This window comes from Parasteatoda tepidariorum, chromosome 10 (genome assembly GCF_043381705.1).
Source record: "Parasteatoda tepidariorum isolate YZ-2023 chromosome 10, CAS_Ptep_4.0, whole genome shotgun sequence".
Classification (NCBI taxonomy): Eukaryota; Metazoa; Arthropoda; class Arachnida; order Araneae; family Theridiidae; genus Parasteatoda; species Parasteatoda tepidariorum.
This window is the reverse complement of record NC_092213.1, coordinates 28,317,963-28,339,421: the sequence shown is the minus strand read 5'-3', so window position 1 is coordinate 28,339,421 and position 21,459 is coordinate 28,317,963. Positions and strand designations below refer to the sequence as shown.

At 26.2% G+C, this 21,459-nt stretch overlaps 1 protein-coding gene across 1 annotated transcript in view; it reads right to left on the bottom strand.

The window, feature by feature from the left end:
* The window catches only part of LOC122269195 (uncharacterized), a 423,526-nt gene that overhangs the window by 18,177 nt on the left and 383,890 nt on the right, over window positions 1–21,459 (bottom strand). Inside the window, exons 5-11 of the mRNA XM_071186412.1 lie at window positions 20,973–21,410; window positions 17,223–17,357; window positions 12,334–12,545; window positions 10,348–10,485; window positions 8,832–8,926; window positions 4,460–4,715; window positions 188–389 (exon numbers count right to left, since the gene is read on the bottom strand). Coding sequence (XP_071042513.1) covers window positions 188–389; window positions 4,460–4,715; window positions 8,832–8,926; window positions 10,348–10,485; window positions 12,334–12,545; window positions 17,223–17,357; window positions 20,973–21,410 — 1,476 coding nt within the window. The remainder of the gene's footprint in view (window positions 1–187; window positions 390–4,459; window positions 4,716–8,831; window positions 8,927–10,347; window positions 10,486–12,333; window positions 12,546–17,222; window positions 17,358–20,972; window positions 21,411–21,459) is intronic.

Here is a 21,459-nt window from a genome sequence, read left to right as displayed (position 1 = left end):
ACACGAAGAACATCTAAATTTTAATCTTAAATTTTAGGAGATGTTCTTCATGAAATCCTTAATTTTTTTTTTAAGGTATCTTAAATTTTTTTTCTCCTAAAAGAACATCCTATTCCAAAGCCTATTTTCATAATTTTACCAAATATGCTCTTAAGCAAAGCACTTCAGTTTTAAGGAAATACATTACCTGGATATCCTGATGTACCGGTATAAAGACAATTATATCTTCTTCGATAGTTGTCGCGGTCGTAGCATAGTTGCCACCTGGCTGATGACTTTTCTCGGAAAAACTTATCGTTTTTGTAGGCTACGAATTTAACTCTAAGCTCCTGATATGTTTGGTTTTGGGCCAACAGAAGTGCTTCGACAGGAATTGTCAATTCAGCGTCCTGCAAGGTAAAGTAACATCCGTTTCAATTACATCTGTTTCAATTACAATTACAAAAAAATGTATTGTTCTGGGTATTTCAAAAATTATCAACGATTGACCAATGATTATCAATAACAAATGATTATTCATGGTCAATGATTATGAATTTAAGGAAAATGGTAGCAGATGGAAATGTCGTTTTCTGGATGCTATGTAAGTTGGAAATGTCGTGTTTGATATGGAAGGCAGACAACTTACTAAACCAAATTTCAATATTAATTTCAAAGTTCTTCAACAGATTGCACAACTGAATTCAATGATTTTTGATGAAGACCATTTCAGCTTAACTATTTGCAAATAAATCGGTTATTTTTTCCACAGATTGCACTAATGCAGTAAATGGTGGTTATTTTGAAAACTTAAAAAAAAAATGTTTGTTAGTTTTTTTTTGAAGTTATCAGTACCACTTGTTGGCAGAATTATTAACTCATTTTAAAAATTGCTAAAAATAAAGGAAGCGGTTTTCTAAACAGAACGCAGCAAACTATATATTTTTGTCGTCTTCCGTTTTTATGGGTACGTTGAGGTAACCCAGTATTAATTTTTAGAGAAATGTTACATAAAAGTCGAGAAATGTCTAAAAAAAAGCTACATAAGTTGTAAGTAAATTTTTTAGGGAAATTCAATAATTAAGTTGCATAAATATAGGTTTAATCAAAAGATAAATTTTCTGCTATACAATATGCTTCTATAAAAGACTATTCTCTCATATTTAATATTTAAAAATGTTTTTAATTGTTTAAAATCGTATGTTTGTCATGTATAACATACAAGTTATGAATAATATATTTTGCTCAGTAAGAGTATCAGTTATTTACTGCATGGTCAGTAAGAACATCAGTAAGAAATTGTTAATACAAAAATTTTAATTCAATTGAACTATACATTTTTAAATAAATATTTGACAGCAAATAATGCTGTTTTAAAAATAAATATCATTTAGGTAATAGAGGTTTTATTTTTAATTAATGAAGGATATAATAAAATAATAAAAATGAACGAAATGTGGTCTTAGCATAAACTCTTTGTTAATCATTACAAAAAAAAGGTTGCTAAATAATCGCATATGATAAAGTAGTCAATTATATTTAACTATAATAGTTATAATAACTACTCATAGTTATATTTATGATATAGATAAATTTTTTACATTTTCCTGACAGTTTGCATTTAATATTTCTTATAGAAAGACTATTAAAACTTCATGAAACAAATTTCAAAAGCACCTTAAACGGTTTTTCGGTTTAACGGTTTAATTACCAAGAAAACACACACGCAAAAATATTGTTAAAATATAAAAACAAATATTAATTCTGATCTTTAAACCCATTTTTAATACATGATAAGAAAATTAATTTAATTACAGTTAAATATTTAAGTTCTACCAAGAAAAAAAACATCGTAAAATTTCCGTATTGATTAATATTTACTTTTCTAAGCAAAAAGATAAAAAAAAAATAAAATAAAAAAAACATAATTCTGGTCATTAACAGTATTTAAAATATACGGTATTTTAAACATTCATTTGGTAATTCTTCCGTTCATATGGTAATGGTTTACCAGAAATACTAGTTTTCAAAATTATAATTCTCATTGTCGCACATTTAGTAAAAATACAAAACGGGAAAGTGAACATAACTGAATAAAGGGTTTTTATGCCATGCTCTAAGATACCAAATTTTTTCAAGCAATTTTTTAAATTACCAGATTTCTTCCACATCTACCAAATTTTTCACATGTTATAAAACTATATTTTATAGCTAATTTTATAAAATAATTGCCAAAGCCCTTCCGTAAAAATTACTGAGTTTTCTGGTGTTCCCATAGACCCAGGAACGCGGTAAATTTTACCTTGTTCTGGTAGTTTTGATCATTATTTCTTTCAGTGCTTTGCAACCCTTTTTATTTCGTGGTGTTAAACAGATTGTTTCCCAAAAACTAAAAATTATTTTTTTTCTTGGTTGTATTAATACAGATTTGTTTCTTTGAGTTTAGCTCCTGATTAAATTGAGAAAAAGCTTAAATCTAATAATTTTGTTTTGCTAATATCTCAACTTCCTCCACTTACTTGTTTTTAAATTCTGATTTAATTTCTAGTTAATTTAAAAATCTGTTAATTTTTTTTATATTACCATTATTATTGATATTATTTAGCTCTAGTGCCAAAAATTAATCCTTAATAAAACTTAACAACATTCTTTTGAATTCTATTGAAATATTAAAACCATAATTATGTATTCATTACAATAAATTGCTGCATAATAAATGTTACACTAATTCCTTATAATATAATAAAGAAATAATACTTTTAAATTTTAAGTCTTTGATTTTGAATAATTAACACTTTCTGATAAATACCGTTAATTAAAGGAAAAATTAATTTACAGATAAGTATCGTTTTAATTTTTTTTGTTAATTTTTATGCTGATGATCTTCTTTCAAGATCTTCTTTTCTTGTGAATAATCATGTCATATTAGTTTTCTGTTCAATCACAAAACGGTAAGAGAGCAATTATTTTTTATGAAATACAGAGAAACAATTATTAATTTCCACAATAACGAAAAAAGTATAGCCGGAATGACCAGCATGTGGTAAAATTTACCATGTTTCTGGCTTTATGGAAACACCAAAAGTTCAGTAGTTTTTACCGAAGTGTTTTGGTAATGATATGGCAAAATTAACAATGAGATAGGGTTTTATAATATGATGCGATAAAATTTGGTAAATGAGGTAAGGCTAGGTAATTTTTTCATGATACCTTAGAGCATGGCGCTAAAACCTTTCATTCAAAAACCTTTCATATTTTTCAGTTTTGTATTTCTACTAAATGCATTATAATAAGAGCTATAATTTTGAAAACCAAAATTTCTGGAAAACCATTACTATAAAAACAGAAAAATTAGCAGATCAGTGGTTTCATCCAAATAAGTATCATACATTTTGATTTTATTAACCAGAATTATGAAGTTCTTTTTCTCCAAAAATGTCATTACTATACCGTATGGCAGTTTTACCAGAATTTTTTTTATCCGTGCAGTATTATATTTTTTATTAAAGAATTTATAAGTAAATATTTTATATTAAATGATATTAAAAAATATTTAGTTTTGCAAATTTTTTACATAGTTCTATTGTAAATTATTAGGATCATTTGCCTTTCTAAAAACACCATATAGATCTCATAATTAAATAATATGTACTATAGTAATGGAATATCGATCGTATCACATCGATCTACATTGCGTCGGAAGTTTTTATTCAGGTCAAAGCTCATAGAAAAAGGATATTGCTAAAAATACATATTTAAGAACATAGATATAACTCAAAACACGTATTTAAGAAAATAGAGATATAGCTCAAAATGGGGATGTTGGAAAATGGACATTGCTCAATATGCGCACTTAAGAAAAATATATATAGCTAGAAATACGTATTTAAGAAATATATTTAGCTTAAAATGCGTATTAAAAAATAGATATAGTTTAAAACGCGTATTTAAGAAGATGGGCATGGCTCGAAATTTTCAATGAAAATACACAATACTAAAATTGCTTACAAATAATCTATCATAATTTAAAGAGAATCAAATGGAATAATAGAACATCCTAGAAATACAGATAATCCACCTTAATTTAACGAACAACAATACAAAATAATAACACAAAACAAAAATACAAATATCCTAACACTAAAAAAGTAATAGTAATAAACATAGTATTACATAGTAATACACATAGTATTACAATTACATAGTACCATAGCAGAAATTAAAGAATATTTATATACAATATTACTACAAACAAATACAAAAAAAAATCTAGTAAAATTAAAAAAGTAGCAACACACAATAATGCAAAATGAAATATAAATCCAGAATAATTTAAACATTAGCAATACAAAACAATAATAATACAAACAAATACAAACAATCCAGCATTTGTCAATGTACATAAGCATTATAACATACAAATAGCAAGTAATTTAGAATAAGTAAATTTAGAATAAGTTAATCTGGAATAAGTAATTACATTATAAAATGATGACTTCTCCTCATCCCAGAAAGATTGCGAAGGAGGTAATGGCCTATATCTTCCTTTACTCGTATATTCTCTTCTTTGTCGTGCCTGGTAGTGGACAGAGAAGGTCAAGTCCTCTCCATTAAGGCCATTAGATTCCGGATCCCAGGACACAGCCTTGACCACCAGGTTCTCCGTCTCCAATTGAATGTCTTCACCCTTCTCTAAGTTTACTTCCGATGCAAATTTATCCACCAAATCCGTTATCCTAAGAGAAAATAGGAAAAGCAATATATAATAACAATAAATACAAAATTGCAATTTATAAATATAATTTATTAAAATATATACGATTATTAAATACAATTTAAAAACTACGTTATTAAAGTGAACTAAAAATGAAAAAAAAAATTATATTTTAGTTGCGCTTAAAACTAAGAACTTCGGCTTATATTTTTAGCTTTAGGCTGGATGAGGTCCATTTAAGTCCACAAGAAAAACGAAGTTTTTTTTCTCATTATTTTGTTTTGTACAAATTTTTTTTGTGTCAAATAATTTGCTTCATTTCTCTCTGTGTAACGCAAATGAGGGTTAGTTCTATCGAGAAGTACTCCACGAAGGTAAACTTCCTCCACTATTTGATTTAGAAGCTCCCTTGTCTTCTGGTTTGGGTTAAGTAATAAGTTTTTAAAACCAAAATTTCCAGTAAAACGTTATAGTATGAATGAAAAATTTACCTAATGAATGGTTTAAATAACGTATATTTTGATTTATTAACCAGAATTTTGTCTTAGTTTTTACCAGAAATATCATTACTATACTGTACTGTAATTTTTCCAGAATTATTTTTCTCCGAGTAGGGTAGATTTTGTTCGCTACATTTACGAAGCAATTGCAACTTGCATTGTCTAAAAGATTTCACATCTAGATTACAGTAAGTGACAGGCAAAAAGTGTTCCAGTTACTGACCGTAAAATCAAAATTATATCCGTAAAGCTATCGTAGTCATAAAAGTGCAGGTCTTCCATTCGATTTTTTGCTTATTTTCGTAAAGCTGATCATAAATTAACATGTTCGTAAAAGTTAACTTCAGTTTGGCTCATGACTAAGATGTTTTGTTTGTTAAATCAAGACAAACAGTGGAAAAATGTGTAGTGTTGCAATATGAGGAGTGTTAGAGGTGCATTTTTGCTGTCCTTGGTCATCAATGTGGAGTTCGTGTGAGAGATACGTTTTTGACGCTTGCTAGGATTAAGCCCTGGGCTTTTGGGACCGTATGTCATGTGACCGTATAACCGTCTGAGCAATTGGGACCGTATGCTGTAACTGCAGCAGAAACAGGTGTATACACTCACCAAACAAGGTGAATTATGAACCTTTAAAAAGTGGATGTCATACATTAACTTGTTTGAAACCGAAATTATAGCGAAAGGAATTTATTTTGATTACATAAAATGTTAAGTCCAGTCTTGGTTATGAAGTAATTTTAGTTTGAAATAAATTTAAATAGAAAAATTATAAAAATTTAATCAGTTTGTGTTTTATGCTAATATTCTTTTCATCCTAACTTTATGTAAAAGTACTTTTCTTAAGGCAGAGGTAAAAAAAGAAACGAAAAAAAAAAATGATAAAAATACTTTTATTTTGGAGAATTACTAAAAGATATATTTAATGACACAATTATAAGTAGAATTTAAAATAATTAAAGCATGTCTTGATATCCGTATGAACTATGTTACTGTTTAAGAAATAGAAATACTTACTAAAATCGTAATCAATCGACATTTAGTTTTCTTAAATTTTACTCTTAAAATATTTAAATAAAATTCATTAGTTTTCAGATTAGTTTATAGATTGTTATTTTGTTCATTCTTTAATTATAAACATAAACTAGGAAGAACATCAATATCATCTTGCATATACAATGTATCAAAATCTACAAGCTAGGATGCAGATTAATATACATGTTTTATATTTACAATACATATTTACACTTCATACTATTTTCACTTTTAATTGAAAGTCCATTGATGCAAACATAACGATAAATATTAATTATTAATTAGAATTTATTGTGGTTAAGAAATGTGGTTAAGAATTTAATTAGTTATTAAGGAATATTTTTTATTATTAAGGAATATTGTTACAATATAATTATAAGTTTCATCAATATTTGCTTATTTATTGATGAGTTGAAAACTTCGGTAAACAGTCACATCTAAGAAATAAAGCCCCCTGGAGGTAAATTTTAATCAGAAGAACTATTTTACAAATAAATATCATTGAACTAAATAATAATAAATTTAGAAAACTAGATGTTGATATCTTTCTGAGATCTAAGATTCTGATTATTGTAAATAGAAAAAGGCATATTTGTTCTAGAATATTTGATTCAGTTTTAGAATATTTAATTCAATTTGTTTAAGTATTAAATAAAAACTGACTTAAAAATTAAGAAACTTTATTGTAATCTTAATTTTTATAGACCAATTCTTCCTTTTTCTTTTATTAATACTTTATCTGAGGTTTAAAATATCTTATCTTTGGAGTGTAAAATGTAGAAAAGATGTAGTAATGTAGAAAAATATTTCGAGAATATGGAAAAATAAATAATTTAACCAAAAACATCTCTTATTATGTATAAAAGATAGTCATTCATGAGATGACTCAGTGATTGCAATTAATCAGGACTTATTCTTTCCAAAAAATAAGGTGTTTTGAGGTTGACATGCGTAGAAAACACACCTGAGGTGGTAAATGAGGTTATGTTTTGCACAAAAAATAACCTAATTAATGAACCTTAACTCCAACATCATTTACACCTACTAAAATCAAAATCATATTTTCAGCAATTTTTTAGTTGAGATCGGGTAAAATTATTCATACCTCAAAGATACTTATTTACTTGAAATGTTGAAAAAATAACATGAAAAAAAAGGGTAATTCTGAATAACTTTTGATCTGATGAACGGATCTTTACGTTCTGGGATTCAATCTTAAAGGTTGAAGAGAGTCACCTCAAATATGCTTATTGATTTGCGCAGACGATAAAAAAGTTATGAAATCAGACACAAAAACGTAACTTCTCTGGATAAAAATACCTTTTTTTTCCAACAAATTCAGTTTTCTGGTCCACAAAATATCGGGGAAAGCCGTTATCTAGGAAATATGGTTCCCATAGTTTAATCAGGAGAGTGTTCCAAAGTTTTGACCCCTTAATGTTAGTTTTAATTTTGGCAAATTTCACTATATCTCGGTGTAAGGTGTTCTAGTAAATTTTAAGCGAATTAATTTTTTGCACGGAATTATAAGATTAATTTGTGCAAAAACCAAATTTCAGTACTTCTTATCTTTTTTTATTTTCTTATTATTTTATTTAATAATAGGCGAAAAAATTTAAATAGTAAGGTATACAATTTTTTTACATCATTTTAAAGTATCTAATTTTACATGGCAAAATACAAAATATTAGTAAAATTGGTTGAATAGTTCTTGAGAAATCAAATTTCAGAAAAGTCGTATATTTAAAATTCAATTTCTCAGGAACTAGGCAACCGATTTTGCTCAAATTTTGTATTTTTCCAAATAAAATTAGACACTTTAAAATGATATAAAAATTGTTTATTTTACAATTCAGAATTTTTCCGACTATTACTAAATAAAATAATTAAAAACTAATCAATGATTACTAAAAATTATTTTTTGTATTGAATTATCTAAGGATAAAGGAATTTTATAATTATGAGCAGAAAAATTTCAATTCGCTTAAAAAATGCTGAAGATATTGTGAAATATGCAAAAAGTAAATTTAACATTAAGAGGTCCAAACTTTGGATCGCATTCCTGACCAAACTACGGGGTTCATACTTTCCAGATTGCAGCTATCCCTTATATTTTGGGGGTCTGAAATCCAAATCTGTTGAAAAAAAAGTATGTTTATTTGGATAAAGTACGTTTTTGTGCCTTATTTTGTAACTTAAAATATCGTCTGCACTTTTTAATTAGCATATTTGAGGTTATTCCTTCGAACCTTTAGGATTGAGTCCTGGAACGTGAGGATCCGATCATCACTTAGATCAAAAGTTATTCAGGGTGGTCTGATGTTTTTTTTTCTTTTGGACGCTGTACACCTTAAAAACAACCTCTCTTAGTTGGTTGCACTAAAGTAGATTTTTATTAACCTCAATTGTGAATAAATCAACCTCATACACGTTGGGAAGTTGATATTTTAAGTTTTTTTTAAAAGTCAACTTCAGATAAACCTCAAGTCAAACTTAACATCTCAAAACAATCTAAAATAAACCTCAAAAATACCATAAGCGTTTGTAAGGGTATTCATTTCAATAAAAGAAAAAAGAATATTAATTAATAGTTACATACGTACCTAGTAACAGCTGTTCCATTATGGTCGCCTGTCCATAATAGAGATTCATTGATTGCTAACATATTACTCACTATTGATAACATGTTATGGGCGATCTGCAAAAGATAGCATATAAAAAATTGTAAGTCATCACTTTAATATCATTACCTGTAAGTACAATTGTGCTGGTTTAGTAAAATATTTCAGATTTCAAAACACGAAGTCGATAAATTTAGTTTTAGAGTATAAATATTTTTGTCATAGACGGAATTTAAAATGGGGTGTTTGCAGTAGTTAGGGTGAATTTTAGTTTCTTTGGGAAAAATGTTTTGTAAATCCTTTATTCATGTGTATGTTTTATGTGAGTAATCTTTTCAAAGTTCTGCATTGCGTCAAATTATAACAAATATGCTTTATAACAGAAAATACCAATGTTTAAGATAAACTTTTAGATGCTAAGTTAGATGCTAGGAAAAATTTATTCAAAGGAATTGAATTTAAATAGGAGCATGCTTTACATTTATTGAATGTTTGCTACTAGAAATGGGGTACTTTGTTTATATAAGGCTTACTACCTTCTCTTATTGCAAATAAGTTAATTATATTTATTTAGCATAAAATAACATGCTATGTATGCCAAAAAATAATCGATGACATAAAATATTTAAAAAAAAAAAAACGATAGAAGACAGTAATGAACGATTTGCTGCACTGTATTAAAGAAACCAGTTTATTTGTCTTCGTTATGTTTCAAAACCTGTTACACAGTTTCTATATATAGTGTTGGTATTCACTAAGAAAAAAAATGGGAAAAAGTAAAATAATGCTTATAAGATTACCATTCTTTCTATTAATATCGTTGTAATAGTCTGATAGCAAAATTAACAGATTCTCATGATATATCTATCTATCTATTTCTCTCTCTCTCTCTCTCTCTCTATATATNTAAAAGAATAACAAATATATATCTTTACTTATTTATACTGCTTGGCAATTGGCAAAACAGTTACATTTTTCGAAATAATTCTGTTGTATTTGTCTGGCAAAAATAATTAAATATTGTTTTTTTAAAATTACAGGTTAACAGCTCCATATTTAAGCTTGCTCTCTCTCTCTATACTTAAATTAAAAATTTGGTGAGAAAAATTTTGTTTCCAAAGCAGAATGCAGCAAGCTGTAAATATCTCTCTGCTCTCATTTTTTTTGAAGAATATTTAAATCGGCTGTGATTTTTGTAACAGAACCTAGCGTACCATGAATCTTTATATTTTTTCAATTTTAAACATTTTTTCAAATCGTCGGTGATTTGGGGGTATACCGTAATATATAATTTAAAATAATAATATAAAATCTTTAAAAGATATAGTTAGCAATCTCGAAGCTACTTTTTAAGAGCAATTAAAACATTTTTTTAATGGATGCAGGAGTAAATCCTCGCATTCACTGAACTTTAAAAGGTCAATGTTATCAACTATAATGTAATAATAAGTATGAATGACAGAATAATTTACAACATAAATTATAGATGAATGAATACTTTTTTGTCATAAAGAGCATATTCCAGAACTCCTTCAATTTGCTTCGTGGCTTCGTGAAGACGTTCGACGTTTAGATGCCGAGGATCTTCTGTAAGTACCCACAGTTCACCAGTTAGATCTTCTGCATTTTTAAAACCCTAAAAAAATAAATAATGTTACCGAATTTCATCTTGTTTCATAATAGCTTGTTTTTTTCTTTTTCTTTCGAGCGTTTCACAGTTTCATCTTCTATTTGTTAAATAAGGACTGCCTTTTACTTGAAAAATTTGTTAAGTTTTTCATTCTAAATTATAGTTTTCCAAATATTTTTGAATTAAAAATTAATCTAAAACAATAGAATATAACTTTTGCGGTACCTGAAAGAACTTTTTGAAAAATATTTATTTTAAAAAATTACGAATGTTCACGGGCAAAAACATTCAGGTAAATTTACCGCACTGTAGGGTAATTACATATCTGGTAAAAAAGAACTACATAATTCTGGAATTAAAAACCAAAATATTAGGTACCCATTTAATCGGTAGTTTTTCTTTCATATGGTAAGGAATTACCGGAAATTTTGGTTTTCAAAATTACAGTTTTTATTACAACACATTTAGCAAAAATACGAAATTGAAAAGTAAATTTGACAAAATAAATGATTTTTATTTCATACTCTGAGGTATCATGATAAAATTACCAAATTTTATCTCATATTATAGAACCATATTTTATTGATAATTTTACCAAAATCTTTACCGAAGCGCTTTGGTAGAAATTACCGAGTTCTTGGTGTTCCCATAAAACCAGAAACACGTCTAATTCCTCTATATTCTGGTAGTTTTGTTCAAACTTTTTTCTCAGAGTGCTTAAATATGAAAAAAATAGCGAATTTGTATTTTTTACGATGAAATGCTGATAAATTTTTATGAAAAAATTTTTTGCTTTAAAAATGTTTACAAAATTTTTGTTTTAAAATCTCTTGTAATCGTCAAATGTCTAGATGCACCTAAGTTGAGTCAAAGGGCTTAGATCTAAATAAGAAAATTAAGAGAATCATTTTGAATAAAAATGATAACATAAGTAACACACTGCCAAATCAGCTGCAGATACAGACCTACGATAAATGCTAGTATCGTAAATTACTCTGAGTAAAAAAATAATAAAAACATAATTCTGGTAATTAATTTAAAATATTCGGTATTTGAACCTTCATTTGGTAATTTTTCCTTTTGTACGATAAAGGTTTACCCGAAATTTTGATTTTCAAAATTATAACTCTTATTCATATTCAGTAAAAATATAAAACTGAAAAGTTTTAATCGAATTAATGGTTTTTATGCCATTCTGTAAAGTATCATAATAAATTACTAAATTTTACCACATTTACTACCGAACAGCCTGGTAACAAAATTTGTTTTATTAATATTATCTAAAGTCACTACCAAAGTGCTTCGGTAAAAATTACCGTATTTTTTGATGTTCCCATAAGGCCACAATGTAACTATATTCTGGTAGTTTCGATCATACTTTCTTTCTGAGTTAAGATACCAAAGTTAGACTGAGTGTTTTTGAGATAGAATTTATTCCTCAATCTTAAAACTTCTCTTTTGGAATAAAGAAAAGCATATAGAAATACTTTTTGTGAACTGAAATCACCTTTAAATCTAATTAAATATATTTCTTACATACATTTCCTGCTTAAATTTCTTATTTCTATGCTTTAATACTAGAAGACAACAACCTGCCTTTTATGAACGTTTGCTCCTCGACACCTTTATCTAAACCAAATAAAACCTTCCTTAACGCAGCGTTTAATAAACATCTAGAGTTAAATCATGACAGAACGTTTTTTAACCATTCTATTCCTTAAGTAAGCAGAACTTTAATGACAGAAAAGGAAGAATAATGATTCCTAAGTGTAAGAAAAGGATCAACGTCTGTCTACTAAAATCCTATTACCAAGTCGCCAAATTAAGGAAGAAATAGGAAAGCTCATTCAGTACCTCTTCTCGACAGCTGCTGAGATCTGTTCGTCCCCAGGACACTGATCCGTTGGACAGAAGGTAACAGCGCCTCCTGGCATATCCAGTGGCGGATTCCCGGTCAGGGTATGTTGAGCCGAAAGGACACTCGATCAGCTGAGCCCTCCCATGGGAGGTAGAATTCCAGCGGAACACCCCTTTATTGCTGTGAACTGTGTGAGGAGGACAGTGTTCTACAAGGGAGATAAAAACGAATTAATTTGAATTCTAAATCCAACCAAATCGTTTGCTGTCCCAACAGATTTAAAAGCTGCGGCTATTCAAGCATTAAATTGGCGATTTTTTTTTCTGTAAGAGTGTCATTGCCATATATCTTCACTGAGGGTTTTAGATAGTTGAAATGGCTAGAAAGAGTTTGAGATTTACTGAAGTATTATAGATTATACAAAAAGAATAAGGCTTTCTATTCATTGTTTTTGTTAGTAAATTTATCCATAAATTGAGAAATTTGACAATATTTTTTTAAATTTCTATTTAAAAAAAATTATCATATTTTTACCATTATGTCACACATACATTTTTTATTTATATAGTATGTTTTTTTTTTTAAATATTGAAACTTGTGCGTAATTTTGATATATATATATATATATATATATATATATATATATATATATATATATATATATATATATATATATATATATATATATATATATATATATATATATATATATATATATATATATATATATATATATATATATATATATATATATATATATATATATATATATATATATATATATATATATATATATATATATATATATATATATATATATATATATATATATATATATATATATATATATATATATATATATATATATATATATATATATATATATATATATATATATATATATATATATATATATATATATATATATATATATATATATATATATATATATATATATATATATATATATATATATATATATATATATATATATATATATATATATATATATATATATATATATATATATATATATATATATATATATATATATATATATATATATATATATATATATATATATATATATATATATATATATATATATATATATATATATATATATATATATATATATATATATATATATATATATATATATATATATATATATATATATATATATATATATATATATATATATATATATATATATATATATATATATATATATATATATATATATATATATATATATATATATATATATATATATATATATATATATATATATATATATATATATATATATATATATATATATATATATATATATATATATATATATATATATATATATATATATATATATATATATATATATATATATATATATATATATATATATATATATATATATATATATATATATATATATATATATATATATATATATATATATATATATATATATATATATATATATATATATATATATATATATATATATATATATATATATATATATATATATATATATATATATATATATATATATATATATATATATATATATATATATATATATATATATATATATATATATATATATATATATATATATATATATATATATATATATATATATATATATATATATATATATATATATATATATATATATATATATATATATATATATATATATATATATATATATATATATATATATATATATATATATATATATATATATATATATATATATATATATATATATATATATATATATATATATATATATATATATATATATATATATATATATATATATATATATATATATATATATATATATATATATATATATATATATATATATATATATATATATATATATATATATATATATATATATATATATATATATATATATATATATATATATATATATATATATATATATATATATATATATATATATATATATATATATATATATATATATATATATATATATATATATATATATATATATATATATATATATATATATATATATATATATATATATATATATATATATNTATATATAAAATAATCTTAATTATTTCTTTTAGTTAAAGATATATTCTAAAAACATTACGCTTAAAAGAATAACAAATATTCGTTTTATGAATATTGAAAATTTATTAAGTAAGAATTCAAAATTATTCGATTTGATTTGATCTCAACATTTTTCATAACATTCTCTTTGTGTTTTTTGCTGGCATTTTGAAGACATGGAAAGAAGCCAGTAATTTTCAATGGCCAAAAAAGTCTTTTTAACACTCAAATTTTAATGCAACATAAAAATTTAACAATTCAAAAATATTTAAAAGGAAATTTCTTCTAGAGTTAAATAAATTATCGTAATAATTTTTGCTTTTATGATACCATTTTAGTTTCATAGCTTCTTTCCTCTCCCCTAAAAATTAGTATTTTACAGCCTTAGAAAATACGAATAAGTTGCTATTGTCTGGCATTAAATATGCTTTATGTAAAGGATATTTTTTGAAAGATATTAAGATGACAAATTTTATCACATTCAAAACTTCAGAAACGTTCTTGCTAGGCTATAAAAGTGATTTATTTTATCAAGCCTTTTAAGTTAATCTCATATTTGAATAAAAATACCAAATGGTTTAAATGAATAATAAAAGAAAATACCATATTGGCTTTTCAAAATATGACAATAGGCGAAATAAATTTTAATACATTTTGTTAAAATACTAATCTTCAAGCTTTTGAAAGTTTGATATTTACAATGATGTATTTCAAAACAATAATTGAGATATTGGGGAAATAAAATGTTTATTCTCAAATTTGTAATGCTTTGTAAAATATTTGTTATAGCTTTAACTTGGAAGGAAATCATAAGCATTGAATTAATAATAGCAATAAAATTTTTATTAAGGAATTTTTTCTTTTTTATTCTTTCTGAAAGGAAGCATTTATCAATATTCTGCATTTTGTTTATTCTATGTGATGAAATACTGAAAATGATTGCTTATTGCTGAAGACACAATACTTTTCGCTTTTCTTATAGAGGAACCATACTCGTTATTTAATCTGTAGGCCATTATGTTTACAGTATTATTTATGCATGAAATTATTTATAATCATAAAATTATTTATAATTATGCATAAACTTATTTATAAAATTATTATTTAGTTTTAAATTATTAATAATTTATCGATCATTTTTCGACTATGTTGATTATTTTATTTTGCAGGAATTTTATATATAAGCATAACAACATTTCTCGACCATTTGGAATAGTTTATTTTACAGGAATTTTATATGTAAACATAACAACATTTCTCGACCGTTTTGATTATTTTATTTTACAGGAATTTTATACGTAAACATAACAACATTTCTCGATCATCTGGATTAGTTTATTTTACAGGAATTTTATGCGTAAACATAACAACATTTCTTGACCATTTGGATTAGTTTACTTTACGGGAATTTTTTATGTAAACAGAACTACATTTCTCGACCATTTGGATTAATTTATTTTACGGGAATTTTATATGTAAACATTACAACATTTCTCGACCATTTGGATTAGTTTATTTTACGGGAATTTTATATGTAAACGTAACAATATTTCTCAACCATTTGGATTAGTTTATTTTACAGGAACTTTACAGGTAAACTTAACATTTCCAGACCATTTGGATTAATTTGTTACACATGAATTTCATATGCAAACATAAGTAAGTAGGTTGCCATTACATATGAAAAAAGCGTGTGGTAAATATCACATATTTTGGTTTTAAATGTGATATATTTTGAGCGGGAGGTATCATTGACACACGTTTTATCGAATCTATTTTGCTGAGATTTCTTTTTTGGCAATAGGAAATTACCATCAGATTCAAATTATTGTATTTAGATTTCTTTCATTTCTGTTTTAAGTAAATGGTTTAGCCAAGCCCCACACACAGGCTTGCCTGGTCAATACAAATTCCTCATCCGGTTTGCGCCGACCACAGTGCTGGCGTAAAATATCCTCAGTGGTAGACGGATCATGGGTTAGAGACCCCCGTGAGATGTTTTTGTAGTTTTCCTCCCCATGTAACGCAAATTAGGGTTAGTTTTATCAAAAATCTCTCCACTAAGGCGAATGCCTCCCGATACTTAATCCAGAATTTGTCCCTTGTCTTGGGTTAAAAATTGCAAGACTACGAAGTTGATCATTGGTAGTCGTAAACCCAAAATTGGGTCGGCTGTTCAAGATTACAAAATTAAATAAAATGCACACCAAAGAAGTTAGTTAGAAACTCTTATTTACAGACTTCGCCTTTGCCAGATGTGCTGCATGTATTAAAAATTTCAGCATTAAAAATTAAATAAATGAAACTGTTTTTTTTTCTTCTAAATATAGATTCTCATCTCTTATTAAAGCATCCGATTAAAACAATGCAATTTATAAATTTTTATTTAAAACTTATTTTTATTTTCATTTATATTATTACTATTATTTTGATAATCAGCCTACATTTAGAGAACTCGGTACAATATCGTCGCATCAGTACAAACTACACTGTAAAAAATTCGGGATCAAATGTATGGCATAAGAAAGGGGCAATTTTGGTGCATAATCCATTAAACTATACCATATATTGTACATAAAATTACAATATTGTACCATAAATTTTACAGTAATATTTATATAATTAGAGTGATTCAGCAATACATAATTGTTACTGTAAAAATTGCGATATATCAGATTTTTTTAGCACGTTCCTGTAAAAATACTTTTTACTGCAATTTTTATCCGGATTTTTTACAGTATGCGTGATTATAAAGTAGATTGAATGAAATCCCGCTTACCAACAATATTGCATCGTTTTCCTTTATAGCCCGGAGAGCAACGACAATGGTATGCGTTTATTCCATCTCTGCATGTTGCACCATGTTTACATGGAGATGATGCACATTCATCTATATCTATCTCACATTGTTTACCTGAAAATGAGAAATATTATGCAAAACATATAATTTTTGTGAAGTTCCAAATGTGCAAAAAAGAACTTTTTCAAATATCACAGACATGTGAGAACACGCTAACTTCGCTGAAATTAAAAGCAAAATATATTTACTAATATTTACAAACAATTGCTGAATTTTTATTTTACATTTTCGAGTACGTAAACTTGCACAATAATAGTTCAACTGCGGACTGCTAGTAAGAAAATACTCGGGTCGTGGGAAAAGCTTTAATCTTCCGAAATACTACCACCAGTTGCTTAAACTTGATAATATATTTATTTATTATATTTTCAAATCAAGTAAATTTGCATGATAATGGTTAAATTAGAGATATGGAAAACTAGCAGTAGAGGAAAAGCACTTATCTTCCAAAACGCTGTTGGTGGTGGCTGAACTATGACAGTTTATGATAAAAATATACTCATGTTTAAAGTGTATTATGGTTTAACGAACCAATTTTTTATAGAGTGTAAGAATATATATTTTTTGCACGAAATTTTGGGTTATTTAAACTTTTTTTTTCCTTTTGCTTTCTACCTTGCGTTTCTCATTTTTTCAACTTTTAAAATGAAACAAAATGGTTTAAGTAATTTTTTTTATCAATAACTTCCCAGTTTATTTTTATAATATAAATGTTTTTGATATTTATAAATTTTTTTGAGCATTAATGACCAAAAGCAAATTTAGTAAGCTTTAAAAAATAATCCAATTTCACCTATATTGATTGAAAATATGAATTATACTACAGGCAACTTTACATTTTTATGAATGCATATTCAGATTAAACGTTTACCAATATTTCAATTAGATTATGTGTTAGAAAACAAATAAAGCAATGATGAAATATTTTTTATGAAAAAGCTTTTAACTCAAATGACTTGGAAAATTGGATTTGACAATATGAGACCAAATACAACACCAACTCAACTTCGTAAAGAATACTAGACAGTCTGCTAATTTTTTCAAAACTTATTGTCTGGTAGACAGTTGAAAAAAATTCATATGCGACTTGTAAAAACTTTCAGAAACTAAATTTTGAGCCTTGAAGAAAATTTTAAATTCTTGTAGAATTGATTTTTTGTTATGCGTGATTGATTTTTCGAAACTTTTCAAACTGAAAACATGATTTGGGTAATTTACCATTTGTTTCATGGCCATTATTATCGGAATTTTTGGAAAATCGATGTATGTTTGTTTAGTATTCATTATTTTTTGTTAATATAATCATTGGAGTTTGTGAAATAAATTATTTTAAAAAATGAATATTTTTCGTTTAAGGATACCTAACATATTACTAATAGTTCAGTCGGGGAAATAATAATAGTTAAATCAATTTTATTGCCACTTGCCGTGTGTAGTGAGATGCAATAGTTTTTAGTTATAGTTAAAAACTTATTGACAGCTGAAATGGTTTTAGTGATTTTCTGAACTAGTGCAAATTTTACAATAGCAACATGTAGTTTTCAAAATTTTAACATTACGAGTTATTATACAGTAAAACGAATTTTGTTCTTATTTATTAGTTAGGCAGATTATATAGACGTAGAATATTTTTGTATTAAGGGATTGGAAAAATAATATTTTAATAGTTTTTTGCATTATTGATTTTTGGAAACGATGCGCACTGTAAACATGATTTGGGTAATTTACAACTTGTTTTATTACAATTACTATCAGAAGTTTCTGAAAATCGTTATAAATCAGTCAATGAAAGAATAATAGTTAAATCAATTTTATTATCATATGCCGCATGTAGTCAAATACAATAGTTTTCAGTTATTGCTAAGAAAAATATTGATAGCTGAAATGTATTTTAAGGGTTTTTTGAACTAGTTTAAGTTTTACAATAGCAATATGTAGTTTTAGAAATTTTAAAATTATGAGTTAGTACCAATAAAAGAAGAATTTGGTTCGTATACATTATTTATGCATTTTTTTAATTAAGTAATCAAAATAAAATTAATATTATCACAATTTTTTTAAACCCCAACTATACCAATATACATTTTCAACTTTTATCTTTACAGATACTTTTCTCTCCAAATTTGGCCTTAATATGCTTTGTAAGTCTCAGTTTTAAGTGCTAAGTTTTAAATGCAGATTCTATAGATACAGTTATCCATAGTATATATGTTAGTATTTGTACAAAATATACAAAAATTATAAACATAGTGTTAAAGGATGCTTAGAATTAAAGTACTGAACTTGAAAATTAAAAAGATTTAGTGAAAATATCAATCCCGAAGAGGATTTTACTATAAACAGACACACTTAATCATAACATGTTGTAAAGTGTAGCTTCCGTTTGAAACCTTAAAATAGTAAGCACCATAATTGAGCAAAATAGGTGCATGAAAATGTAGGGTTGTGACGACTTACCAATAGATTTTTCGAACGGTTGTAAAACAAAAATTATATTAACTGGAGTATGGGGATATGAGAAACAATTAGTTTGTTTTTGCACTTCAAGGCTTTTTAAACAAACAAAACTTTAGGAAAAAGGTTTAAATTGTTCCTTTTTACAAGGGAATACTTAGGAATTCACAAGGCATTTACTAATACTTAATAAATCCGGAGCTTTTATTAAGTTATCTGCAAAATGTTTCGCTTCTATGATAGTTGATATCGGCTAAAAGCTACTCTGAATTTTTTTTTATTATCATGGTGGTAGTACCAGTATAGTGATCCAGTAAGTTCAGAGCTAGTAGACATGGGTTCGAATCTTAAAGAGGGATACATGAATAATTAAATTTCCTTTCTTTTTTCTTGTATGACGTTAAAAAAAAGGAGCGAAACGAGTACTACTAAAATATGATGCTCAACTAAGTCATTTCGAGTCTTACTGATTCGCTCTGTATACAATAAATCTTCCATTAGGCCATAACAAATTTTTGTGGTTTTCATTGCCTACAACAGAAATGTTAGTTTGTTCGTTCCAAATTTTTTATGAGAAAGGAAATTTGTTGAGGCATGGAGTACCGATGGAACAGTAGCTTGTGTCTGAACTATCATTTTGAAGAACTAGGTTCTATCCCAGGTGGTGGCTCGATGCCCCCCAAGCGTTGGATTGATAAATATCAGCTAATAAGGGGAAAAAGGCGTATTGCTGGCCACAATCATGTCATTGGTCTTGGAATTGAAGAGCCTTAATCTACATGACTTTCGTGGTAAACAGCAGGTTAATACGGGAATGCTTTATTTCACTTCATTCAGGAATTCTTTACCTTCTGAATCTATGTAAAATTGAAAGGTTGTGGTGATGAAAATTATTGGTCGGAAAATGACTATTTAAATAAGATGCTCAACAATGGCGATAAAATAAATAAAAATTATTGGTCGTAAAAAGACTATTTAAACAAGATGCTCAACAACGGCGATAAAATAAATAAAAATATTTGACCTATAATTGATCGTGGCAGGATTACTTTACTTTGCTTGACTCAGAAGACCACCGCCTTAGACTGAGTCTACTTAGAAATTGAAAGGATGATGAATTAAAAGGATTACTATGATGAACGTATCTACAGTGATGAATTAAAATAAAAGAGCGATTAGAACTCGATGATTAGAATACTTAATACTACTACTTACCAGCAAATCCAGCAACACATCTACAAACATACTCTTCTTGCGATGCATTTTGGCATTTTGCACCATTTTGGCACGGATCTAAAGAACAAGGATCGAAGAACTGGCATGTCTTGCCATAATAACCCTTAGTACAGTAGCACTGATACTTATGACTGGAGGTACTCTCACATCTCCCACCATGTAAGCAGGGTGACGGTCGTATAGCACATGGATTGAATTCACTGCAGTTTTCACCGGAGAATCCAGGCAAACATTCGCAGCGATATTTGTTACTCGATATGTTCCAGCATTTTCCGAAATTCTCGCATGGGGTGAGGGAACAAGGATCGAACTTATCGCAGACTTCTCCGAAATACCCGTCATCACATTTGCAATGGTAACCTGGCTCTTCGTTCAGGATTTGGCATTTACCGTGCTGGCAGATGTTAATTTGGCAATCTAAATGGAATTAAAATACAAAATAATTAAAAAAATACTGATAACTATT